The following is a 27,796-nucleotide window of genomic DNA, read 5'->3' on the forward strand; positions in this document are numbered from 1 at the left end:
ATGGAATGCTGACCCCTAGACTTTGCACTTCTACATTTGGCCATCAGTGAGCATTACCATATTCTGACATTAAATTGTACTCATGCAGGCAGAACAGTAAACAAATGCCACAGCTCTAAGATATTTCAAATAGTGTAGTCACCAATAATGCTGACTTGCTCTCCACCAACATTACCTGTTAGTTGTCATATCTTGTTTGATAGTTCACAGAAACGAATCTTTACTGGCTGTGCATCACATCTTACAGAGCAATACCCATCTGGGTGTAGACTCTGTAGTGAATGGTGGATTGGATGTGCCTTGGTGGACATTAGTTTTTGGTTCCTTTGTGGAATCCATTTGTTACCTGCTTACTGTCAACTTCTGCAGCATATACATTTGTAACTACTATTAAAACTATCACAAAGCAAGAGCTTATAGTATGAATAAAGAAAACATAAATGCAGCAATGATTGTAGGACAACTAAGTGATATGGTTCTTAGTCTGAACAGTATGTACAAAAGGTTGTCTTGGTATGACCTTTTGAAGAGATCATCTGCTGGAAATGTTCGAGCTATGTCTCATTGGAATTTTTGGTTGGAATTTTTCTTTTGATTGATAATGTTTTGTAATCTTGGTCATAAAATGTGTCGGCTACAGTGAGAATTCTGAAGATTTAGATCTTGATCAATTTGTATTGACATATTTTAGTAATTTCTTCATAGTGTGACTTTTGTTGAGATTCCAAGTAAATTTGGTTCTCTTGGAACAAAATGCGAACATTAATACAAAATCATTTCAGTAACTGGTGTACTTTCACTGGTGGTTTGTTAAAGTGTTATTGAGTGGTGAAGAGGGTTGAAATCGATTTCACTTTATTAATTTTCAATGTGTGTAAAAGACATGCACACATTTGAAAATGAACAGCTGTTGTATATTTTGGCAGTCTAGCAGTTATTACTTCCCCCACTTTGGGCTCAGAGGAAGCATCAATCTGCAATCAAGACATTTTAATACTCTCTTCAGAAAAAGTCTCACACGAGTTTGCAGACACATCAGTGACATTTAACCCCCTGTGTACCACCACTGTAGAATACTGTTTATGTCTTACTCAGAATTGTTGCTCGTGTTAATGAGTGAGTTAACATTGATGGTGGCTCTGCTCTATCTCTCTTGGCAAGGGAGTGGCTTGGATAGGAGTTCAAAGGTATATTGGATTCTTCCTGTCCAGAGCTTAATAATAGGTTGTTGAATCATTTTGTGCTAGAAGCCCTAATGAAGCATACTTCCCCTATGCTTTGTTATGATCCTGCCAGTTCTAGCATGGAATGAGCTGCTATGAGATGTAGTAGCTTTTGAGTGTTTTGATTTCTGAATTAATTCTAGTAAATTTCTAACTCATTTGATATTGATAAGATTGGGACATGAGAATGAAAAGAGTCTCAATAAAGCTGTGTTGAACAATCTACATGAGGTATAGCATCATATTCCAGAAAGGTATCAATTAGATTTTAAAAACAATGTTTGTATGTGTCCAATCAAGGAAAAATTATGGAAAATTAACTTATAATACCCCTAAGACTTCTTATATCTATAGTTCTTTAGCCCAAACAGAAATATGATGATATGTTTAACAGGACAAATTGAAGAGTGAAAAAGAAATCATTATGTCTTCAAAAATGAATACAATGGATTTATTGGAGAAGATTTAAGGTGAAGGCACACAAATGTGTCTGATGCTGATTGGTGCTGCCCTTTCTGGAGGAGACTCTACTTGCTTAGTTTCGTTTTCAAAGCACTTGACATTCAGTTCAATGTGTACAATTTTGTAGCTCCTTTGTTTTGAAGCAAAACTGATGCACTCTGTGTGTGCACTGTGTCAATTATTCAAGTTTTCAATGGGGTTTGGATGGTAATCAGATGCATTCAGGTTTAGAATACCATGATATTCAAAGCAGAGAGACAATGGCTAAGCATAGTGCATGAGGTACTGGCCACATACTACCCAGTAGATGTCTCACATAGTGGTAGACATTCTTTTTATAAAAGTTGTTGTTTTTTTTTCCTAGGGGAAAATGCTTTATCTTTCTTGTGAGAATGGTGTTTTGAGTCTTAGTTGCATTTGCCGGTGATGGCTTCAAGAATATCCATGTTTGTTGGATTCATTTTGTTTGTTAAGTGCTTTTCTAGAGCAGTGATTTTACATTACGGTACTTCATTTGTTGTACGTTGACCTGCTTTTTATGATGACTAGAAGATGCGTTATAGATATTGTGTGAGATCCTATTGTCTTGTTCATAATTGTAAACCAAGTATGCACATGATGTAAATGGGATAGGGCTTCTTATGTTGAGTGAGAATGCATTTCACCACGGTGGGTTATGGTGTACAGGTTTGTTGTTTTTTTTTTAGTTCAAAACTCAAGGATTATGGATGATTGCGATTCATGGGTGATTACTCATACAATTGTAGGTGCCTTGGCATTTGTGATACATAATTTATGTCATCATTAATGATATTGACTCTTGTGATTTGAGAATTAGTAAGAACACACAGCGTTGAAATGTCCTGTAGTGTGAATGATCATTGCATTTCAGTGGTGTAGCACATGCTGTAGTGTTGGCATTAATGTTGTTTTGTGTGTAATGCCAAAAGGGCAGCTGAGCATTTATTTGCAGTAATGAGTGGGACTGACCTCATGCATTCCTCCAGACTCTTCATTTGTCATTTCTTCTATCATATAATGCTATGAAAACTGAGAGGGAGGATGTTCAATCAACTTGTATTTGAATACATTAGAAGCAAAGTTTGGTGAGATTAAATGGCTATTACAATCAGCCACAGAATCACTGTCCACTTCAGAAATAGAAGAACACAATTGGAGAATGTAATTTCTTGAATTAAAGAGTAGGTTTCTTCATCAATTTGACCAAGATCATACAACTTTGCCCTTTATGTACCGTACTCTCAGTTTACAGAGTACGTACATACGGCATGCATAAATGGCACAATGTACTCGTAGTACTTATTGTCAATAGATGTGTATGCTGTAGAGGTTTTAAAGTCCTGATATTTGACATGAAACACAACATTACAAACTGTGTGAGAAGTGAGAACAGTTCTTATTGAATTTTCGTATCTGGTGTCCTCTGCACATTGTGTCTTTTGCACTATCCTGCAAAACAACTGGAATTCTGTGAGGTGTCTTTTAACCCGTCGAGGACAGACTGATTACGCTACAACACGCCTTTCTCATAGACACCTACTTGAGTATACTCGGGACTCGTCCTTAACTGGTTAATGCAGGCCTAGAAAAACTTGTTGTTGATGTTGTTATCATTGTTGTTGTTGTTGTTATCATCATCATCTGATCATCACTGTTATTGAAATATTGCTAAAACTCTACTTCAGTTGATATGTCTTCATAATTTGCTGTCTTGTTCATGTGTTTCTCATACTTGTATTCAATCTTAATATCAATTTTCCTTGTGCATGGGGAGAAAAAGACTAAGAAATTAAGAAGTTGCCAAGTTAAATACATTTTTGTATTATCTCTACACTTGTTTCTGCTTTGTTCTCATTATCTTAGACAACCCTTCCTGAGTTCAGCGAGAGTGAGTTTTCAGTACAGCGAGAACATGAAGAGTTCATCTGGCTCCATGCTATGTACGAAGAGAACGAGGACTACGGGGGAATCATTGTAAGTTGCCATTCTCCCACTTCATGCTTTGTATCTTCCTGTGGTCATTGAAAGTGTGACTTTTTTGCTGCACAGAGAGAATCATTGAACATAATACCCTCATTAGATGCTGATATTGGTTTTTATGCGTCTTTTTGTTTTATTGTCTCCATAAGCAACGAAAGGCTGTTTTGCTTTCACTCTCGTTACCTTTGATTCAGCTTGATAGACGGAATAATGTCGCCTTTGTATGATGTATTTGATCCTTTTCAAAGCTTACCAAGTGCTGTGTCATGGTGCATGGAGTAATACAACATATTGCCATCCATATATTGCAGTAAATGTAGTCAGTGATAGATATTTTTGTGACTTATTTAAGTAGCATTTACTTCATGTAATGTTGAAATGCCATCCCAGTTATTACCATAGCATTGACAAATGTGGCAGCGAGAAACGTGAATTAATGTTTTTGATTCTTTTCTTTATCCAAAGTTCCAGGCAGCCTGTAGAAAGTTTCTGCATGTGATAAAGAACCAAGCTTGATATCTAATTGATGTGAAAGTTTCATGTCATTTGTATATGCAGGCCCTGTTAGTTTACTGTTATAAGGATGAACTATACACATCCTTTTCAAAAAGCAAGATTGATTGTTTGATTGTTTGAATCATCTTATTCAGAATTTTGATTGTTGACAAAATGTATTCATAGCATTTACAATGAACAGCTATTCTTTATCAACAGCTAAGGTATTACGAATGTGCATCAAAGTGTCATCATGATCTTTTGTGATTGCTCATGAAAATAGATTCCCCCAGCGCCACCAAGGCCAGACTTTGATGCATCAAGAGAGAAGCTCCAGAAGTTAGGGGAGGGTGAGGGCACCATGACAAAAGAAGAGTTCAACAAAATGAAGCAGGAGCTGGAGGCGTAAGTCTAAGCCACATTACTGCAGAGATGTTGTCATGCTGTAGGGGGCTGGAGGCATAAGTCTAATCCTGTGCCATGTTACTTTTGAAATGCTGTATGCTTTGGTACTGTCACACTGTGTGGGGTTGGGTATGCAAGTCTATTGTCCTTCAGATATTGTTATTAGGATGCTGTATTACTTTGTGTTGCTGTACACTTGAAACTATTCATGACTTGACAGAACTTTGTTCAGCAATGCTTTTAATGGATGTAGTGGAAGTGTATTCTGTCCAGTAAGATTTCCTCAGTATTTGTCTTATTTTCTGGCAAGCAAGCTAAGGCGTAAGCTGTATAGTTGTGTTTACCAGTCACAACATAGTCCTCAACCAAGCTGCAAAAAGTTACAAATGAACATCAGATTAGATAAATACCAAATAGTGGGTGCAGACCTTTAAAGTTCTCAGAATGCTTGTTGTTGAGGCAAATTCCACTTTTAGTTTTGATTCGGTATGCAAGATTATTGTTCAGAGAGGATGTACTAGGGTTCATGATTTACTAAGCAACTTCTCATATTACTTTCTAACCCCTTTATCATGGTGGGTGGGGGGGGGGGGGGATGAAAAGAAACCTTTCATTTTCTTCCTTTTATGAGAAGGTGGCCAAAACAACTGACAGTACATACCAAGGATATAGATGCAGTATTGGACAATGAATATACTTCACCCAATATGACACATTTTGACATTTAGATGTTACATGTTTTTGAAATTATGACTTTGTGTCCAATTTGTAATTCCATGCATATTATTTGACCTAAAAACAAACAGGAAGTGCAAATACCTGTTGTGTTCATGACATAGCCTCAGCTACTTCCCAACAGTTGGCTGTAAATACATAAAGTTTGAAGCAGAAGCAATTGGTGAAAGTTTAGCAGATAGGATGATATCACATATGATTCAATATTGCACACAATACATATTAACAAATTAATACAAATATTGAAGAACAAGGAGAACATCTTGAATGTCATGTTCACATACTTTTCAAAATCGCACATATCCTTAAAGGTTAGCATATAAAATTCAGATTCTTTCTTTTTTTTTCAAATTGCCTACCTACAGTGAGTACTTAGCAACATTCAAGAAGACTGTGGCTATGCATGAAGTGTTTCTACAGCGTCTAGCAGCCCACTCCACCCTGCGAAATGATCACAACTTCCGAGTCTTCCTGGAATACAAGCAAGAGGTTAGTTGGGTGCAAAGGAAAGGAACAAATAGTTTTGAATTGAGATGTATGCATTCAGAAAACAGATATTATAATAACTAAACACTTTATATGCCTTTTATCCGCAAAACCGTCGTTTTTGGTGTGCTTCATTAGTGTGCATTCATATGTGATGACCCTCGTCTTGGTGTCTGTGGGTCAGAGGTAGATTTCTTTCAAACGTCCAAGTGTTATTTTGACGGCAGATCTCGGCCGTCAACCGCGCGAATGTGAAGAAAATTGGCACACACATTGCCTATGATGTAATCTAAAATACCATGAAGTTATTTTTTCAGAAAATCATCATTTATGCTAAATTATGCTAATTTATGCATGATGATGCATAAAATCAAACTATTTGGTATAAATCACAAAATAAAGCTCAAAACAGGCACATTTTTTGTGTAAATATTCTTTTTAGTGTCCTTAGCAAATGTAATGAAAAAAAATTGTGATATCAGAAAAAAAGTATTTTATTTTTTTTTAAATTTCTTATGTATTTCCTTGTTTTTTCGACTTTATGTTTTTCATTGTTTTTTTGATGAAATTTGTCCGCGACATCGCTCGGAACAAGAAAATATATTAGTCATTGATTTTAATCAATAAAACACCAAAATAATCATGCTTTTATGAAATTTGCCTGTAAGCACAGTTTGCATTGAAATTGTACACGAATTAACGTTTTTGCGCAATTTTTGGTCTGACATGCATGTACATATTTATGCACAACTTCGGAATCGCGTGCACGGGCGTCGCAAATTTGGTGTCAAAAGATGCGGGAGACTCGAAAGAAAAAAGTCATGAAACGTCGCGGCGATAGCTTTTTGCGATTGGGATACATCACGCGGAACGTCGAGGGGGGGCCGAGGCCCCCCCCCCACCCCCCGGCCTAGTTAGGGTTAAGTGCATGATTTGTGATTATTACACTTTGTGATAAGAATGTTCTGGGCCTTGTTTCCATGTTTCCAGTTAAATGTGCGAGGGAAGAACAAGAAGGAGAAACTATCAGGCCTCATGAAGTTTGTCACCAAGTCAGTGGATGAAGTGCTTGTTTCTGGCCAGAAGGTAAGACAACGAGGGCAGTTGGTTCTTTCTTTTTCCAGCTTTTTCCTGAAATCTTTGCTTTAAGCTCAGTTTAGACATTTTTGTATTGTTTTACAGCAATTTGAAGCATGTCCACGTTTTTATACCTCGCCATGAAGTGGTGCCGGAGGCAATAAATGCAATGTAATGACACAGAACCAGTGTTTACCTCTCTAGCGTTGTAAACTTTTAATGGATTCTTTAATTAAAGTGGCATTCCCTTTGCCAGAATGTGATGTGGTGCCTTGATCCTACACTTGCCTATGCGTGATGGAGAGGATGAAGACTTTGTGTCTCAAAGTCATCTGTATTCCACCATCTATTTTTCTTTTATGTTTGTATCCATGCAGTCATTGCACTAAGATCTCTCTTCGTTTTCCTATCATTTCAGCACTAACTGCTGTTTGCCACGTTTCATTTATCTGTCAATATTAAATATATATAGCTCTTTTATCTGCATGTACAGTCCGACCTCGACTATCGGGCTATCTCTTATCCTGACTTTTCTGCCATGTGGACATGCTCATGCGGTGAAGACAAAAATAAAAAAAGGAAAGGGATTTCAAACTTGATTACATCTCTTACAAAATTCACATGATTTACCTATAATATTCCGATAGAACATTTTTAATTTTTACAGTGTAATGTTTCAATTTCTGTAAAAAATGGACTGATTTTGAATAGGCCAGTATAGATCCAGTTCCAGTGTAAGCTAACTGCCAGTGGGTTGGCAGATACATGTACATGTACATAAACATTGTTTGTCCCATATCCGGCCTAGTTGCTTATATGGACAGGCGTCAATCCCTACATGGCCGGATAAGAGCGGTCGGACTGTATACTTTGTTCATCACTCTTGAGAGCCTCACTTTCTGTGTACTGACTATGTGTGGGCGTGATTCTGATGGTGCACAGCAGAAGCATTTAGCGCTTCTCAATTTATATTCCGCAGGACGTCGATACTTTTTTTGAGCATGAGAAGAACTTCCTGGTGGAATACCACAACAAGGTGAAGGACGCGACAAGCAAGTCAGATAAGATGACACGAGCACACAAAGGTACAAATTCAGTTCCCTCTCAGTTTACCGTAAAAGTGGAAATTTTCGCAGTGTTCAAATTTTCGCACATTTCACGCAACCAGAAACTGGCGCGAAAATGAAAGAACGTGAATGTTTTTGCTTTCCATATGTTCCGCGGAATTAAAAGCACGTGGAACTCTTCTAACCTTGCCGTGCGCGAAAAATTAGTCGCGCGAAAATATCCACTTTTACAGTAGTGCATTATTGTAATGGCCTACATTTTGCGAAGCATTGTACTTATACTAACCTAATCCAAGAAGCAAATAAAATCTCTTAGATATTGAAAACAAGATGAACCTGTGGACAGGTTAAGTGAACGTAACTTCCAAAGTATATTGCCACCTGACTGGATGGCCGGATGAATAAAGCAGCGTCTTGACTACTCTGCTTCTTACCTGAAATGCCTTGCCCATTCTTAACAAAAAAGCCATGTAGTGGGCTTGTGTTAGGCATACAGAGAGCAGGGCTGTTGTGACTCAATGGATAGTATCACAGATGTACAAAACAAAGATAGGACAAGCAAACACTTAAGGATTTCATTTGCCAAACCATCATATGTATTTTGAAGGAGTCACAATCTGAGGCATAATTTCTCTATTTGTGTGTCTTCGATGTTGAATGTACTGTAAAAGTGGATATTTTCGCACGAGTAATTTTTCCTGCTCGGCCAAGTTTGATCAATTTTGAGCGTTTTTAATTCCGTGGAATCAAGACATTACATAGTGGTACATATAGCAAGCAAAAATATTCACGTGCTTGTATTTTCATGCTAGTCTCTGGTTGTGTGGAATGTGCAAAAATTTCCACACCTCAAAAATTTCCACTTTTAAAACATTGCTTGATACCCAAGTAAAGGGATATCCCTTCTTTACTGAAATAAGAATAAGAGTAGGATTGTTGTACTTTCATGCTGAGGTAGATCCTTCCTACATTACCCAACACTGATTCATCCATCACAATGACAAATACTGTATGGAGAGTGGTTGCAATCTGCATTTGTGTACTGAATAAGACAAAGAATCCAATGGAGTTATTGTGTGGATACCCCATTCTTAGCATCTGTTTAGTGATTATATTTATTCAACATTATGAATGTCTGTTTATTTTATGTAACGGTATATAATTATGAAAATGAGCAGTCTGTTCAGTAGCTTTTACATACACTGTCTTTGTTTCTCCCATCTTTGTTTCTTACAGATGTTGCAGATATATATATCAAAATCTCGTCAGGATTATTAGGTCTTGGAACTATCGATAAAACAGATTTAGACAAGTAAGTGCACTCAAGTCGTACATCATGCATATCTATTTTGTTGATCAAATATGTTGAAGGTGAAACTGCACTGTCATATTGTGTATGTTTGTGAGAGCAGGGGCCTGCAACATTAATCATTAGAATCAAGTCCTAATTGATAATTTTCAAGTCATATTCCAAGTTACCTAATCAGAACCAATTATTGGGAGATGATTTATGGCTGAATTAAATGATAAATATCCCTGCTTCCAAGATGCAACATTTAAAGTGAAAACATAGTTTTGGTAAGGGTGTGAGAACCTGTCTGGCACCATTTCATATTTGCTTGCAATATATCGAAAGAGTCTACAAAGAAACTTACCTGGCTGACGCGATTTGCCTAGATGATGAGTCGTTTTGGAGTATTTTGAGATCAAAAATAAAAGTCGGTTTACCGACTTTTATTCCAGAAGGATCCAGACTGACTCGGTCTCAGGGAAAACTCGACCCTATTTCAGACAATTTACATGCAGTTCGTGATTGCCATTGATATTCTACTGTATAACAAACGAGGCTTTACTGAACAGACAGGAAAGTGTGCGCTAATCCTGTTTAAAACAAATGGACCGCGCGCGGTCCTCAGGCATATTACGCACATCACCTGAGTTGCTGAGACGCGCTGTTTAGTGCTTGATAGGCGCACACTAATTTTACATGTGCGCCAAAGAGGTTTTTTGATGCGCGCGTTGTATCAACTGGACCATAACTGCGACTAGCCAGAACGCGAAGCGCTATTATACAGGCCGCTCCCATAGTACAACACTGTACAATCCAGAGGGACACGTCGGCCCACCGTCAAAGCGAGGCCGAGTTGTCCCAGAGTCCGAGTTTAGCCTGACCCCCATCAGGTAAGTTCTGAGATAGCGACTGCGGTGAACCTTTTTGGTTAATATTTCGCATTTTCGTCGTTACCCATCGAATATCTTGTTATTACAGCGTTATTCCGCACATTTCTTAGGCATACGTTCACATTTGGGAGCGAAATTTGACAACTTTTGCAGGCGTACCAGAACTATGTTTTGGCTTTAAGGTTCTTACAAAAACTGTATGTGATATCGTCAAATATGAATCTTCTTTTCAGCGCAGATGTCTAAACCCAACAAGATGGAGTGTAGATATTATGTATACCAATAAAGGGAGATGGCAGTTGCTAGCCAAGTTAGTGATTTGACATAAGACGTAATATTTTTGGGTTCCACTTTAATGTACTGTAATGAGTGGTTTGTATAATTGCAGGGATATAAAGAGTTGGCGTGTATATGGACATTTTTTTTTTTGGGGGGGGGTCATAAAAGGTCAGCTGTGCTTAGACGTCGGCAACATCAGAACATTACGTCAAGCTGTATTCAGGTTACGCGGTGGAATGTCAACAAATTGTTACAGGTGATGCACTTGCTTGATGCAGGTGGAGATGTTTTTAACCCTTCCTGTCCCAGAGATTTTGGGCAGTGTGTACAATGCTATGTGGCATCCTGTGCCAAGCGGCAAGCAAAGCGCACAGAGGGTTAATAAAGAATCTCAATTTTGCAATGTCTGTAGGATGATACGTGACTGTTGCCTTTCATTCAATTGTTACTTGCCTACATATTTTCTTCTATAGATTCTTCAACAAGATTTCAGAGACATTTGAGAAACTGAGGGTAAGTTCATATAGCTTCAGTTGTACCTGTTAATACTCATATCTGTGTAGTTACCCTGTATGAGCTCAAACATCTCTGAATGTTAAAGATGAGTGGCATTTTACTTCTGACCAATACGCTGTCAGTATCAGTGTGTATCATTGACAATAAAGTAAAAGTTGTATGTTCACTTTAAATTGCAGTGGTATCATTTGCTCTGACTTTGTATGTGGTAACATGGAGTGTATTTTTTCCCCTCAAAATACAGAGGTTAAGGGCAGGAAAAGAAATAACCAACAACTTTTGTTAAAATCATAGCATTGATTTTTAGGAAAAAAAAAGATTGTCCGCCAGGGTGCTACATAACTTTATTTTACCACTTGCCCAGTCGGGCAAGCAGATTTTCTAATTTGCCGCTAAGCACTTGCCCAAATGTTAATTTTGCTTGCCCGAAAAGAAAGTCCCAAAAATACAAGGAAATAATATTGAAAACCATGTGTATGTCAAGGGCTTAAAGGACAAGTCCACCTTCATATACATAAGGATTTAGAGAATGCAGCAATATTAGTAGAACACATCAGTGAAAGTTTGAGGAAAATTGGACAATCCGTTCAAAAGTTATGAATATTTTAAGTATCTGTGCAGTCACTGCTGGATGAGAAGACTACTACAGTGTATGATGTCACATGTGTACAACGATTCTAAGGAAAATAAAAAGAGAATTTCACAAAACTTTACTTTTTGAATAAAGTGCACAGTTCTTCGACTTGCTACTGACGTATGTTAAGGGTAATATCATTCCCCCTGCCTTCTGAAAGAGAGAAGTCGAGTGTTCTTTTGTTATGCGAGAAAAATGGAAATATGTTGAATTTTTTTTATTCTTTCTTTATATCGTTGTACTCATGTGACATCACAAGCTATAGTAGTCTTTTCATCCAGCCGTGACTGAGCAGAAACTTCAAAAATTCATAACTTTTTAACGGATTGTCCGATTTTGCTCAAAATCTCACTGATGCGTTCTACTAATATTGCTGCATTCACTCAACCGGACTGAACCCACATGTCTATGAAGGTGAACTTGTCCTTTAATAACAACACAATCATTTGAATAAACAGCACACATTGATTCGCACGCAATGGAGCAACAGAATCTGTCTGATCAAGTGTTGCCGTCACATTGCATATATTATTAGGGCTTCTTCGCAAAAGTGTTGGAGAGTTGCTGAAATGAAATATAGTCTAGAGTGCGTTGCATCACTAAACAGACATCATCTTTGGGCTTCTGTATGGTTGACCTTATGGGTTTGTTGGGGGGAATAAGTGGAAAACAGATGGCTTCAAAACTGTTTGCTTGCCCAATTCGGGCAAAAATTTGTTCTCATTGTTCAAAAACACTTGTCCGAATTTGATTTTCACTTGCCCCGGGCAATCGGGCAAGTGCTTATGTAGCACCCTGGTCCCTCTTTCAGAAGGTTGGTTTGCTAGAAATTGCTGTTTCCATGATGATCACTCCTTTTTTTTTGTCCTTCAGTGTATTTATAGTCTTGATTGATATATTAGTTTGTTTGTTTTTAATGTGAGCATTCTTCTTTATAATAAACAGTCAATTGAGATGTTATAGTCATGCAAAGACTCTCTCCACTATTATCCTCTCCCTCAGGGCAACTACTCCTCTCTGTTGGACAAAAAAATGAAATTTGCACTTGCCTTTTCAGTTATGGGCACTGTGCATAAATGCTCGTTTACGAAAGAGGAAGAATAGTTCAATACACTATCTCTTGTTATATATCTCATTTGATTAATCCTTGATTCTGGTTGGTTGAAATCAGGGGCATACATTTAACTATTGCCTTCAGCTTCATAATACCCAAACTGTCCCATAGTGCTAAACTGCCCTCTATTGGTGTGTACGTGGATATGTGCACATGCACTGTAAATGCTTTGCTTCCTTAGCATGAGAGGTGACCTGTGTCCAATGCGATTGCAATACAAACATCTATGGCAGCTCTTGATGTGCGTTGGCATTTGGCCAAGTAAAAAATTTTTCTAAGTCTATTCAGTGTATGAAACATAAAGGTTGCTTTTATTCAAGGAATTATCGATAGTATTGCCCCTCAGGATCTTAAATCCATGCTTTGACCCTTGGTGTGCAAGCTTCTTAGGTCATGGCATGGAGTCGAGATCCTTCGGGCAGGGCAATAATATGAATAATGCCCCGAAAAGCAGTCCATATCTGTATGTTACGCCCTGCCCACAAATAACCTCCACAGCAAAGAGTAGAAAGATTTTAGTAACACGACATTGATGTTCCCCATTACTTTACTTCCCACAGAAATTAGAAGCTAGAGTGGCATCAGATGAGGACCTAAAGCAGTCGGATCTTCTGCGCTACTACATGAGGGACTCGACAGCAGCAAAGGTTGGCATAGCTCTCTTGTGGAATGTTTTTGGACATTCACACTCTTCACCTGATAAAAGGAAGTTTTCAGAGATTTTGAAACCAATATATGAGCTCACAAACAAAATATGTAAGGATCTGATACTTTAAGATTTGTTTTCATGACAATTTTCTGGACCATTGCCTCTGAAGGGTGACAGGGGCAGAATTTTTTTTTTAAAGTTTGTACTATGGTCCACTCTCATATTGGCACTGACATTAAAAGAACATAGGGAAAACAGCACAGTTCGACTTTACAAAGCCATCTTTTTTCATATTTCACAAACCCATTTAATGTGATGAACTACTTTGAAATGAAAACATAACAGTATCTTTTAGTGGAGTAGGTTTAAGCCAATATGTCACCTGTCAAATGTTACACTGTATACACCATATATTTATTAGCAAGTCAAGTTTTTGCAAACCGGGACTTCTGACAATTACAGGAGTGGTTCAATCGCGACCATGGAGTCCAGTAATGAACAGGGAAATGTACCCTTGCTATGCTTGCACTTCGCATTCATTTGGGGACCAGACTCGGTATATTTGTGTGTTGTCAAATTCATGGATAGCACCCCACTCATGAAATTAGTGAAGATAAAAACCTGCAAAATATATGGCTTATACAAAATGTGGTTTATAATCTGAGCTTTCTTCGCCCATTTTGTTCAGAATCTGCTGTACAGGCGCATGAGGGCTCTGGTCAACTACCAGAATGCCAACAAGGCTCTGGAGAAGGCCCGCATGAAGAACAAGGACGTCCACACGGCGGAGAAGAACCAGACGGAGGCCTGCGAGAAGTTTGAGAAGATGTCGGACGTGGCGAAGGGGGAGCTGTCGGACTTTAAGGCGCGGAGAGTGGTGGCATACCGGAAGAATCTCACAGAGCTAGCAGAGCTGGAGCTCAAACATGCCAAGGTATAGATGGAGCATCATATCATGGGGCATGCATCACTGAATGTGACAGATATTAGCTTTTTTTAAAGAGTTTAATACAGTGCTCACCCAATAAGCAAGAACCGTTTTTAAATAGGAACACTGCATAAGTGTTTTCCGTAGAAAAGAAAGACAGATGATGAAGATGCGAGTCATTTTTTAGTAGGTGACCATCACCATGCTTCTTATTTTCAGCAATGTTTCCACCATACCTTAAGTGGATTATGGCTCTTGCAAGGCTCAATTTCATTGAAGCAAGGTCTCATTTGCGACGGTTCAGATGCTTTGTGATGCAATAAGCCTAAGGCACACAGGAAATTTTATTGCGTTCCATGTGCACATTTAGAAAGGTACTGCCTTTTCAGTGGGAGGGTAAGTGTTGCTTTATACAGCTGCATGTTATTTCAAACCATTCTCACTTCTGCAGTGAGGTTGGAGAGGCATACCCAAAAGTCCAGGATAGGCCCCCTGTGTGAACTGATTAAATGTTCAAAGGAGACGGAATGGTTACTGGGAGGGGCAAGGAGCGATGAGTGTAGAGGGTGATGGGATTCATGCTTTTAGTAGCCATAAGAGATTCATAATCACAAGATGTGTGCCGTATTTGTTTTATGGCGTTTTTTTTTTTGTTTTGTTTTTTCCAAGGGGAGGGTAGCAAGATATCTTGATAGCTTGCTTTGCTGTAGTCATGAGAAATTCTCTGTATTTTGATCTCGCACAATTAAGAGAGAGGTCTTCCCTTTTTGCCCCACATGTGCTCACTGTGCTCTTTATGTCTCTTCTATCCTTTCTTTCTCTCCCGTCCATCTTCAGGCACAAGTCCAGCTGCTGAGGAACTGCCTAGCATCCTTAAAGGAGGAGATGCCCTGACTCTCCACTCTAGCATAGAAGAAATCATCCACAATTATTCCTACTCTTTTCTGTCGGAGAAGAGACGAGAGAGAGAGAGAAAGTTATTTTATTTTGCGATGGTAATTTTTGACCGGCATGCATTATTTTGCAAGTCTCATCAACACTCTAAGCCTCTCAATGCCTTGTATCATGTAAGTTGTACATAGAAATCTAAATCAATCAAAGTAATTGAGAAAATCAACAAAAATTTACTGACTTTGGCAGCAGGTATGGGTACTTTGTCATAGTTCTGTAATATACTCTCTACCTGAGATTTATTTTCTATGTGCGAAATATCTGTTCATGTCCTAACACAGATCATATCTCTCTTTTCTTTTTAGTCAATAGATTTCTCCACCAACATTTTAGACGTAAAAATAATTCTGTTTTGCTAGTCAACAAGTCAGCAAATAGTGAGAATGACGATTTTAAACTGTGTTTTGAGTACTGGTCAAACTCATGAGTTACCAGGTATCCATAGTTAGGACTTTTTTTTATTTTACTGTGTTTGAACCAAAGCATGCATTTATTATCAATAGGTTGCAGCAATGTGAAGATGATTAACTGAGATTTATGAAAATGATCTATTACAAAGCAAGGGCAAGTAAGTTTTGAAGAACTATCATCCAAAGTGCAATTATCTGTTCAATTGCAGCATGCTTATACTTCTGTTCTATCAAATGCATTCTTTTCTCAAGGACATCTAGTTTATGACCAGTCTGCCCTCCTCATGCAATAAGACAAAGGAACAAACTTTTTAAGTGCAACAGGAAAGATAATGCAGTTCAACTGAGCAATTTTTTATTTCATTTGAAGCAGTGAATACAGAAAAGAGCCTGTGTTAGAAAGAAAGGGATTTTACTCGACAAAAGTAAAATAGAAAAACAAGGAAAACAGTTCCACAAAATTCAAAAGTAGAAACGAAGGAAATGCTTGCTAGATAAAAAGAAAATTTCTTACGAGTAGCATTGGACATATTCCTTACTGGTTTGAAAAATGATGTATTGTATATTGTTCTCATCATTCTTGCTTCCATGACTGTTAAAAAAGAAAAGACTACTGAGTGTTCAGATTATGACCCAAGCTTTTCCGTGTAATGTTATCCCGTTTCATCCCTTGGAAGGATCATACAGCACCCTGTCATCATTGCTGTGCAGTGTTCACAACTAGTCATGTTACCTGATCACTTTCCCCCTCTAACAAGATGAATTATACACTGCATCTGAGTAGAGTTGTTCGTACGGGTAGAAATAAGAAGTCAAAGGTTGTGACGCCAGACCACTTCTTAAGTGGTACATTGTATATTGATTCTTTTCTGAACTGCTCATCGATTGAACTTCCCACTAGCTACCTGAACCAAACACAGCCCGCACCATGTCCCTCCACGAAGGGAGCGAGGCTCATTTCGTGGGTCTCAGAATGCCATGGGAGTCATCACCAGCCCCCCTACCCGCCCCCCCCCCCCCCCCCCAACAACCAAAGATTTGGTATCAATGGACAAAAATGAATGAGATGTCAAGTCTTCTTGGTATGTGCCACAAATTTGACTGGCATTTCAGTGGCCATGAGGATAGACACAGTATTTTTGCAATTCATTTCTTGGAAACAAAAGAAGACAAGATTTGTATACACCTGTCTGTTTGCCCAAAGAGTGGAGCCAATGTGCATGTGATTTATTGATTAGTTATTAGTGAATTGATATTGAAAAACATTTAAATAGCCAGACATTGGTATGTCCTTGAAAGTTGTGCTTTCAACGAATGTATCGGCATGTGCTTAAACATTTTAGCTGTATTTACAAAATTTGTCGATGGGAATGTCCTCTGTCCCCAGACAGTTCAGTCAAACTGTGTTGTAGAATGATATTGCTAGTCTACCATCTACTTCCTCTACTTTTATCAATCATATAGGTTTATCTCTTTTGATATTTTTGATATGTTAAATGTGCTTTATACGTTTGTTATGGTAAAGTCCGTAGAAATATTCACAATGTAGAAACACTAAGCTATTTCATTTTTAATTTTTTCCCATAGCCACAAGTTACTATTGCCATCTGGTGGTTGGATTTGCTTGTAATATGTATGGCATGTGTGAACGTGTTATTGAATGTAAACATGTAGAACTTATAGTGTTGTATTAGCTGTGGCTGCATTGATATTCTTTTATTTCTACACTTGTTCATATGTAATGACATTCCATTTGTGCATCCTTACCCTCAAAAGGTAAAATTTAAAAGAGAATTGTGATTAGGTCAGGAGGGATTTACAAGGAAGTACTGTGGTACATTTAGACTTTGTTTGGGTTGATCCCTTCTGTTACCCAACAACAATCATGCTCATTTAACAGTAGCCACTTTTTTCGTGTCAGTTGAGAGCAAGTACAGTGTACATTAACAAGTGTACCGGTACTTGCCCGATTTACTTCAATGGCATGTTTCAGCAAGATGTTTGATGGAAGCAACAATTATTTTTTACTCTTCCTTACCTTGATCTTTTGACACTTGTCATATTCTTGTGAAATTAATGGACATTGTTCTATTATGTTGTCTTTCAGGATTGTTCTCTGTGTTTGGTCAAAAATGAAACTCTGGTCAATCTCACACAAGTCCATGTCACTTGCCCTGAATCTAGGCGTTCTGGAGTTTTGAAAATGCTTGTGTAGACAAAATATCCGAATACACATGGGGAAAACCAATTGAGCACTGACATTTTCCATGATCTTGTCAAGTGAGTGACTTGTGTGAGAGTGACTGTATAGTATTTTAGTTCACTCCATGTGGATTTGACTTGGAAAGAAGTTCAGTACAATGTATGTGTTTTCCAGCATAAACATATTAGTCCAAGTTGTGGGACTGACATAGCAGGTACAGTCATGTTGCTGAAATAGTGCAGGTAATAGAGTAGACACACTCTCGCCTACCCGACTTCTGAGTTTCCTCCCTAATTCTAGTGTAGGAACATCAACCTTAATTGCACCCCCCCCCCTTTTCAAAAGAAAAAAAAGGAAGAAAGATCCAAAGCAAAACCAGAAAGGGGCAGGCTTTAATAGTGAAGACCAAAAACTGATCTGCAATGTGGCATTACACACCCTGTAAGATAAGAGATAAGAGTAAACACAGCTGTGTAAAGCTCAAGCTTTGACAGTTGTAGTAAAGTTGACTGCTGTGGCTTGTGGCATGCCACCAGGCATTACAAGCTTGCATGCCTCAACCCCAATGTTGTGTCAGTGTGCACAGGATGACATAGCTCCTTGCTGTTGATCTCTGTGGGTTCCAGCTTTCCATTTACTGAATGCACCTGTTTTGTTTGTACATTTATCTCAACAAAGTTGATTGTGAGCTATGTGTGACTTATCAAATGAAAAAATAAATAATTGAAGCTATACTTGATGTAATAACTGTTGTTGGTACATCTTTTTATTGTTTTCATGAACCTTGCGCACAATTTCTACCTTCATGACAGCTAGGGTACCTCACTGTACTCGAGACATGTAATTAGTTTGCAACTGATGAGAAAGAACAGAATTAATATGTATGCTACAAGTATTTTCTATCATTGTTTTGATAGGCCTTTCGAAATTACTCCCCTCCCCCACCCTGCCAAAAATATAATATAAAATAGCATTCTCATGAGTTAAGCACAAGGAAAAACAGTTACAAAGCAACATCTTTTATCTTTTGGAAGATTGGAAGACAAACAAAGAAAGAAATCCTTGATAAGTTTCTGTGGAGTCAGAGAGAAATTGATCCATGAGAATAACAAGGTAGAGAATACTCTGAAACAGAAATCAATTCCTTGTAAGTGCTGCTGCAGTAAATCAACAAGGCTGACGGTCTTAGAAGGCAATAGGATGCCTTCTTACATGTACTTGACAAGCTGACAAAACATACTCCTGTCAGTAAGTTTGAATTTGCGGGTACAGTGTACCTTCACTGAGCTGCTGCAATTTGTTGCGCTGCTCCAACCACCCTTTCATAATGATTTTCACTGAATACTCGCATTGGAGTTACAGGCGATGTTTATTTTTACTTTCAATGACTTTCATAAACAGGGAAACATTTTGAAGAAATGGAAACTGAATGATGGCCTGAATATTGGAAATATGCAGCACTCATCCCACCCCCCCCCCCAAAAAAAAAAAACAACAACAACAAAAGGAGCAGAATCACCATGCAGTTTGAACAGAACTTTTGACAATGGTCATTTGAAGATTAATACATCATATGTATATACAGTCAACCTTGCTTAAGTCGACCTTGGAAAAGTTGATTAATGGCCTAAATCGAAGGTCTTTTAAAGTCTTCTTCTCTTTATATTCTATTGATTTTAATCCCTCATAAGTAATACAATGTATTTTCCTTAAAAAGTTGAAGCTATTTCTTCAGTCCAAATACACTGTAGATTCAACTTAGGCAATATTGACAGTCCAATATTGTGAAGAGGAGAAGCACTTAAATAGTACAGTAGTGAGGGAATTCTGACAAAAATGACAAACATATTGTACTTTACCCAAAATAAATGATCCCTTGTCATGTCGTGAATGCCAATGTATTTAAGCATTATTACTGCAGGGAAGTTTAGGCTGGCCATGACAAAAATTATGAAAAATGCCCTAAACACACCAGAGAAGCCCTTGAGACAGTTCCATGACACTCATATTTCCTGACTAAACATCACATCAATTTAAACCCAGAACTAGAGATGGAGCATTGTGCATGTCATTGGGTTGAGCATTCATTCATGCTCCTGGTCGGCCAAATTCTGTAATTTTCCTCTCTATCAATATGCACAAGTTGCTGTCAAAGGACACAAATGCTATGGTCATTTGTTCACTTCATTGCAATCTGACATAAAATGAAATGGGGAAAATATTCACCCAACTGATCATTTTGCAAACTGCTGAAGCCACAAATGGATCAGATTACCATTTATCATCCAGTGCCTAAGAATTCACAGTCATACAATGTAAGTAAAATGAAGGCTATAGGGCAATCAAACCAAATTCATTTATATTGTTGTTGTTTTTTCAAATGGTACTATTACTTGAATATTGGTTTGTGACAAGCATGAAAAAGATAGCTAATAAATGTCTATATAAAATATGTTGGCATCTGATAGATGATAAATCCATCTGAAATATACAGCACAAATCCTGACATTCTTGGAAACAGAAGCAATGAGATCTAACATATTACGAGTATCTTGACACTCAATAAGACAAAAATACGGTAAGCATCCAGCCAATTCCATGATCAGAAAAGTTCATGCTCTAGGTCTTTTGCTCAAGAGCCCCTCACACTACGTCAACATCAACCAAGTGTTCCAATATTGTGAAATGTTTTATTTACACTGTTCAAAAGATAAAAAAAGAAGAGGTCTTTCTAAGCTGCACTCGACAACACATTGAAAAAGTGGAAAACGTCGCTCTTGTCCAGCACTGCGACTTCTGTGTTGCATATTGAGCACTTCACAGGGTGGTAGAGCTCGTCCGAGGCCGAGCTGCCCCCACCATCTCCTCCTGCGTCCTCTCCCTCATCGTGCTTTCTCTTCTTCCTCCAGCGCTTCCTCTTGGAAGCGGGATATCGCAGCTGCTCGCTCCGAACAATGCAGCAGTTCATGACAAACATAGCACGATACTGGTTCGAGTACACTTCGTGTCTCTGGCAGTCAATGCACAGTGTAGTCATGCAAGCCGGACAGTTCAAAATGGCGTCAGTCTTGTGGACACCTGCCCCTCCATCTCCACCATCCGACGACTGCCCGGCGGCTTGGTCAGTCCCGCTAGCACCTGACCTCCCACTCTCCGACTGTCCCGCCCCTTTCCGGGGATAGTAGTACGCTCTCTGCTTGTCAATCCAGTTTTGGTTTTCAGTGTCAATATTCGGGTCATACAACAGTTCATCATTGCTTGGAATGGGCCGCTGCTTCGGTTGCTTGTTACCTGCAAAGCAAAATCAGAATAAGAAATATTTGAGATGTACAATGCCACCTCTGTATGATATTCTCTCTGCCCTTATTGATCTCCTAAAAGCCCAAACCAAAAAGCACTCCAAGATCCCTCTCTATCTAGAGCCAGGCATTCACAAGGGAAAATTTCCTTTCCAACATGAAGAAATGGCCGAAATCGATTACAACAATAAAATATTTTAATAAGATAACCAAACATAATGACATATATACATATTAAGCATGCACGATGCTGAGAATAAAATTATTATTTCATGGGAAATTACTCTATGTATGACAAACAAGCTTCTGAAATAACAACAGTAACTTTTAGATAACACACTTCCCCCCTTTTTTTTTTTGAAATTTTCCTGTACTATTTTCATTCCATTTGTTATAGCACAAAAATGAAATGTGAGTTTCAATCGTTACCTTTGTCAAGTTCTACTTCCAAAGTGCAAAAGTATAACACATTAAAGGATCTATTTCTGTTTACTGTGACCAATCATGATTTCTTTGTTACCTTGTCCAGTAATACCAAAATTATTGCTGTCGCCAGTATTATTTGAATGGAAGTTAATAAAGAATCATATAAGACAAAAAAAAAACCAACAACAACAGTGTCCTCAAAGAAATCAAATCAATGCCTTATATGACTAAGGTTTAAGCCCTTAAAATAAAAGACTGACATTAATACATACTCTTCTTGCTCTTGCGCCCCTCGCTGCTCCCACTCGCTCCAGCTCCACTGGCAGACGGCTTGTCTCCCTTTTCTTCCTCGTCGGAATCGAAGTAGATGTCGTCGTAGAACTGCTGTGCAGCTGGTTGGGATGAGGAAGCGGAGGAGGAGGGAGGGGGTGCTTCACCTGGAGCACCTTGTGTGGAAGATGGTTCTCTCTGGGATGTACCAGCCCCTCCTGCAGATGTCAGCCTTCTCTCAACTGAAAGGAAGCAAAAAAGAAATAATCATATGACTGAGACAGTGCTCTTGCAAAATGGTCAGCAGTTTTTGAGTTTCTGGAGGCTGCCACAGGCTTTGCCATATCATTACAATTAATATTTTAGCACAATCACATCAAAAGATATCACCTTTTAGTGGGACCACCAAAAGCTGCAAAACAGGATGAGTAAATTTCATGATGTTGAAGATTACATTAAATACCTAAATGATAGTTTGAAACGTTTGGATGTAAGTTTGGGTCATTGACTCAATCACAACTGAGTAGACTTGTAGGTCGACTGTTTGTTCATTCACCCTCCTAGGAGAAAACATAAGAGATACTACTGTAACAAAAAGGTTCATAGATATACTATTGTGTGAAATGTGGTAGTGCAATTCATGAATTGGAGATAGCTATGTTCTCATTTTGACCATTCCATCTCTTCCTAGAATTTTTTTCAAGCCTTGTTCAAATCAAGGTGATTTACCATTTGCCACAAACTGCTTCTCGTGATCTCTCATCGTCCTATCCAGTTCAAGCTCCATCTCTTTCTCAAATTCATCTTCACTGGACGACATCTGCAGGCTTCCACGGCTCAGACTGCGAGTCAAACGACGCTTCTGCTCGGGAGTTCCATGGAGGATTATGTCCAGTTCATCCTCTGAGCTGAAAACAAAACAAAAGTCACATTTCCAAACAAAACATTCATAACTCTGGAATATGCTTAAAATTTTGATTATACAGCTGTATACTTGTATGTGGACAGAAATTTGACAATACTGTTAAAGAAAAATGAGAAAAGGAAGAAGATGATGCGGAAAATTAGAATATATTGAGGTGATCCCCTAGATGTACCTTGTACAAAAACAAAAACAGATTGTACCTCTAGAGACTAGGAGGTCCTCATTGAGATTAGTGCTGAAAAACCTCACTTTGCCAACTGGACCACACTAAGTAAAGTGTGTCACAACCAAGGGCATATACAGTGAGTCCAAGAGAATAAAATTCATCTCATCCACATTCATTAACATTGTCACTATCCATCATTATGAAAGGTAGTGTGCTGTGGTTCCAAACCAGAAGTCTTTTTACAATAAAAAAAAAAACAACAAAAAAACATACAAACTAACAAACTCACCAACAACAACCAAATGAAAGAGTTAGAAATGCTAATGCACACCTATTCTGGTGACATAACATTTTGCTCATACAACAATTGCATCGGTCTTTTTCTCCAAGGACTAAGGAATAGTTTGGGTTGTGATAAATTTTAGATTTCTAAGTTTAAAATTTTAGACCTAGATTCTAGTTTGATGCACGAATTAGGATTAAGTTTAGGGTTGTGTTTCAGTGGTGGATCCACAGGGCCAGGGGATCGCACCGCGCCGGGTGCACGCGCCCCCCCCCCCTATTTTTTGTTAAAACAAACGGAATTCCTGGATCCACCCCTGTGTTTGTGGGATTGTGGGTAAGCCCGGGGCGTTGTAACCAGTAACATAACAGCAGGGTCGCTGGCGCTGGTGCAGTTACTTTGAGTGGGTAGGGGTTATGTTTGGCATTTAGCGTACATGTAAATTTACTGATATTTCATGAAAGCAAATGTCACAGAAGCAAATGTCATGGAAGCATCTATTTTTTATTAGTAATGTGCGTAATTGTCTGTGACAGTGTGACATTATCAACATCAAAGAATCTTAATTTCTTCCGTCATGGTATTAACTATTTTAATACACCAAGCTAATTTATAGACGGATAAATTTATCTCATATATTCTACTTCTAGTGAAAGAAAAGGCTCTTGAAAATTCACGTTTAAAATTTATCAAAATTTAATCATACTCGCAGTTGCACAACTGAGCCTGAGGCATGAGCTGATCATGCTGATGAAGAAAGGCTAGTTCTCCTAATAATCCTACCTCCCGTCGTCGTCTTCCCCGTAATCATTTGAAGTCCTGGAGGATTCTCTGCAAGGTTCCCCGAAGCGAAATGGTATATCACTGTCCATGTTTGTTGAGTTTGACTCTGACTGTGTCTGTGCAATTCACTTGAGTTAGCTGGCGCTGGCTAGGGGAGGCCGTTTTCTGGTCAAGCTTTCACTTCAGCAGTCAGGGTCTGTCACCGGTCACCTCCCTTCCATTCACTCAGTCCCAGTGTTGTAACTTACTGAGTACCTGAATTACTCAAGCGTCTGGTATGAAATGCCGATACAACTCAACTGCCCTATTGAAGCTACTCAAGTCGAGCGATCAGTCAGTCCATACCATGCATGCATACGGCATTGGGCACGTACCACCATCATCCAAGCTGTCATAGCCGCCGCACCGCCGGACGGAGAGGCTTGTGCAAGTGGGTGCCCAAAGAACACGAAGTCATGGCATTATTGGCGTAAAAGCTGCGGTGTTTCCGGTCAATCAATCACGTACTAGCTCGAGGGCGAGCGGCATAATTTGCGCGCGCGGATGTGTGAACGCACCATAGAGCTTATATCTCTATGGAACGCACGCACAGCACAATAGCAAACGTTCTCATCGGATTTTACGCGTACATTGTACGTACTCAATTGTACCATGAATTTTAACCAGTCATACGTGACACAAAGCTAAAGAAAATTAAAGGGAACATCTCTACCCTCAGCTAGCTCGCCGGCCGGTGTCAAAGGACGTGGGCAGTCGTGTACACAACACACTACCTTTGAAAGTATATCTCAACATTATTCACCTCAAGTGAGTATTGCTGGAATCGTATCATTCCCCATGCCGTGTAACGTAATTTGAAGTAGAGTCTAGTCTATTACTAGTAATTTTAATCACGTCGCTGTTGCTTTGATAGAGTCATCTAACTATACACAGCCCAGTCGCTGAGCTGTACATGGTACGTCGCGACAGGTAATACTGTTTTCGCATAGCGTAACAGCGTCTGGTCGGGCTAAGAGTCATCATACACATTAACTGCGACCGGCAGCCCCATTCGCACTAACATACACATTGGTTTATAAGTTATGTAAAACATAGGTTAGACCCTAGACTCTAGTTACTGACGAACACTACAACACACAACAATCAATGAACTGTTAAACCACACAAGGCCAAGGAAAACCGGACGTACTGCGTGTTCAGATCTATTCAACCCCGGGGAGCTGCTAGCCTATGCCGCTTTAGTGCATTAATACACTATCACTACCTAAATCTAGTATCACTTTGACCGAAAGATCGGTCTGTATCTGTCCGTCGGGGAATGTTCCGCGGAGACTGCGTCTGGCTTCACGGATCCCCTTGAGGACAGCGTTAATGGCAAAATATAAAAGAGTCCTCCGGACAGACGGATCTTTCTGTCTAAGTATCACTATGCACTCACCAGTGCAAGTGCGGTTTGTTGGAGGTCCAACTCCAACTGGCTGTATTAAACGTTAATGATAATATTTCACATATCTGTCAGTTTTCTGTGGATGGACAAAAGAAACTTTTCCACAGGTAATTTTAAAGGTGCAATTGTCGTTTGATGATCGAGGTCTGGTTCGGTGCCGTGTCATCTTTCTGAGCAATCTGATCGACATCTGTAGATTAAAATTCCACAGGAGATGTTTGGGTATAAATTGGGAATGGGAGGTCTAACAGTTAGCCTACTGTGAATTAGTTTCTTTATACTCATCCAACTTCTATTCCAAAATCCAAGATTCATTTTGAAACGCTAACAACATGTTGGCTTTATTTCAGTGATTTTTCTTACCGGTATTCATTTATTAACTTAAATGAAATTTCACCTGATGTCGTGATATGACACAAAAGTAAAGTTTAAATCCCATCCAGAAATATGTGCAAAAGTGTAACTATGAGTCACTCTAAGCTGTAATTTCTATGTTGTGAAAGTAATAGCCCGACCAGACGGCGTGCGAACTTGTGTACAGCGACAGGGCTGTGTATAGTTTAATATGAAAGTATGGTATTTGAAATTCTACCCTCACTGGAAAGACGATTTATTGTTTTTCCGATCACTTTCTACAAATGAAATAAATATGGTATATATTCCTCATTCTTCAAGGCAAGTATATGTGAGATTACAATAGGTGATGTATAAAGTCATGTAAACTCAAGTGTTAGAAATCTTTATTCTTATTTCATCAATCTTGGCACAATTTTTATTTGCACATCCCCATGTTTCTACCACATGTATCGCTCTTAAGTACATGTAATTACCATCATAAGGACATACAGTGCAGACTTTTCTTGATCCTTGAAGAGAGAGGCTGGTCAATAATGGTCATTTAATGCAGCCAATGACACATGAATCAATTGTTCTTCTATCTGTGTGACAGTTCCAGTTTGGCACATACTTTTGTAAATGTTTTTTAGTGGCGGCATCAAACATGGGATCAAAGGTAGGGAGTATGACTGTTGTGACTCCATCTCTTGAACCTCCTTGGTTGTACACTATGCTATTACTGTCACACAAAACTCATAATTCCAGCTGTGCAAGGACAGTGAGAGTATAAGAAAATAATTTTTAAGATTTTGATATCCTACTTGTACTGTGTAAAATATTTTTAAGTTATTGACATAATTTTGTTTGTTGATAGAAAGGACAAGATAGAGGAGAAAAACTAGCCACCTCTGTCTTTATTCTCGTCCTAGGTAGCTCTGGTATCTTCCAAGCACACTGAGGATCGATCAGTCTTATTTTCTACATTGTAACTGTGATAGAATCTTGAGGTTTTGTTTGTTTGTTTTTTCTTCTTCTTCTTTTTCTGTTTTCCTTGATTGTTTCTCAGGTATCTATTTTACTGGGTGACAGTTGGAAAAATCGATGAGAAAGTTCCTCTTTGCCCCTTTATAGAGTCTGCCAACCTCACATTATCCCTTGTGACGTTTTAGCACATATTGGATTGCTGGACTGAAGGTTTGGGTGCACCATGTGGAAGTATCTTCGATTTCTGAACCGGAGGCTGGACAGGAGTAAGAATTCTGTGTGGGGCAGGAGAGTGTCGCTGTTCTATGCATTTGGAACTTGGACACTACTCGGCGTTTTCTTCATCAAGTGGAGACAGGAAGGCCTGGACCTGAACGCAGCAGTCTCAACGGAAGCGCCAAATCTTTCTGACGAGGAGAAGGCGGAGCTGAAGAGGGAAAGGATGTTGAAATTGAAATTAAGTGAGTTGCTCTTCTACTGTAGTTGCAGCCCCTTTTGGTTTGGTTGACAGTTCAATCTAGACCTCGAAGCTTAATGTCGGTGAAGGGCTACACCACTGGTTTTGTAATGCCAACTTTTTAGGTGCAGAACAAAAAGACCTGGGCCCCGTTGCTAGAAACTTTGAATTAAACGCAACTTGCAACTGATTGTCACTGGCCAATCAAAATCATTGTTGCATGCATGTCTTCTTAGTAGGGCAGACACTGAGCCAATCAGAATGGTTGTTTCAAAATTAGCAATTATTTGCAATTGATTGCAACTTTCTTGCAACGGGGCCCTGGAAAATGGATTAGTCTGAACAATATGAACAGAACAGGAAGTCTTCCCATCCCATCCACCTCTCCCTAATAGTAAAGAGCAAGCAAACTAACCAAAAAAAAACAAAAAAAAAAAAAGAAATGACAGATTTAAGAAATGGTGAATGGGTACAGCATCATATTTTTAACTATGGCCCTTGATAGAGTGGTATTAATGTATTTGAGTAGTATATTTCATATCTCTTATTTTGCATGCTCTGGAAAACAGTGGTATCTTTTGAGTAGAATGCTTGCATGCAAACC

The 27,796-nt window shown here is 38.8% G+C and overlaps 2 protein-coding genes across 2 annotated transcripts in view; one reads left to right on the forward strand and one right to left on the reverse strand.

Moving 5' to 3' along the window:
• The window catches only part of LOC139739115 (sorting nexin-6-like), a 29,063-nt gene extending 12,445 nt beyond the window's left edge, over nucleotides 1–16,618 (forward strand). Inside the window, exons 3-12 of the mRNA XM_071649737.1 lie at nucleotides 3,570–3,680; nucleotides 4,465–4,586; nucleotides 5,687–5,810; nucleotides 6,798–6,893; nucleotides 7,864–7,969; nucleotides 9,188–9,263; nucleotides 10,885–10,924; nucleotides 13,236–13,322; nucleotides 14,013–14,258; nucleotides 15,090–16,618. Of these exons, the coding sequence (XP_071505838.1) occupies nucleotides 3,570–3,680; nucleotides 4,465–4,586; nucleotides 5,687–5,810; nucleotides 6,798–6,893; nucleotides 7,864–7,969; nucleotides 9,188–9,263; nucleotides 10,885–10,924; nucleotides 13,236–13,322; nucleotides 14,013–14,258; nucleotides 15,090–15,146 (1,065 nt within the window). The 3' untranslated portion in view covers nucleotides 15,147–16,618. The remainder of the gene's footprint in view (nucleotides 1–3,569; nucleotides 3,681–4,464; nucleotides 4,587–5,686; nucleotides 5,811–6,797; nucleotides 6,894–7,863; nucleotides 7,970–9,187; nucleotides 9,264–10,884; nucleotides 10,925–13,235; nucleotides 13,323–14,012; nucleotides 14,259–15,089) is intronic.
• Nucleotides 16,619–19,944: 3,326 nt separating this feature from the next.
• On the reverse strand, nucleotides 19,945–24,204 carry LOC139738400 (E2F-associated phosphoprotein-like). The gene is made up of 4 exons (XM_071649040.1): nucleotides 23,969–24,204; nucleotides 22,541–22,719; nucleotides 21,814–22,053; nucleotides 19,945–21,107 (listed from the first exon to the last, which is right to left on the reverse strand). The coding sequence occupies exons 1-4, from the start codon at nucleotides 24,055–24,057 to the stop codon at nucleotides 20,548–20,550; spliced, it is 1,068 nt and encodes a 355-aa protein (XP_071505141.1). The 5' UTR covers nucleotides 24,058–24,204; the 3' UTR covers nucleotides 19,945–20,547.
• Between the last annotated feature and the right edge of the window lie 3,592 nt (nucleotides 24,205–27,796).

Source organism: Diadema antillarum, unplaced genomic scaffold (genome assembly GCF_040938485.1).
Source record: "Diadema antillarum isolate AM-2024a unplaced genomic scaffold, OU_Dant_1.0 scf00000029, whole genome shotgun sequence".
Lineage (NCBI taxonomy): Eukaryota > Metazoa > Echinodermata > Echinoidea > Diadematoida > Diadematidae > Diadema > Diadema antillarum.

What these genes read in the sequence shown, in the direction of transcription:
- LOC139738400 (XM_071649040.1), bottom strand. Translation starts at nt 24,057, where the DNA reads ATGGACAGTGATATACCATTTCGCTTCGGGGAACCTTGCAGAGAATCC. An exon ending in GGGGAAGACGACGACGGGAG is followed by an intron (nt 22,720 to 23,968) that starts GTAGGATTATTA and finishes TTTTGTTTTCAG; the next exon opens with CTCAGAGGATGAACTGGACA. An exon ending in GGGGCGCAAGAGCAAGAAGA is followed by an intron (nt 21,108 to 21,813) that starts GTATGTATTAAT and finishes TTTGCTTTGCAG; the next exon opens with GTAACAAGCAACCGAAGCAG.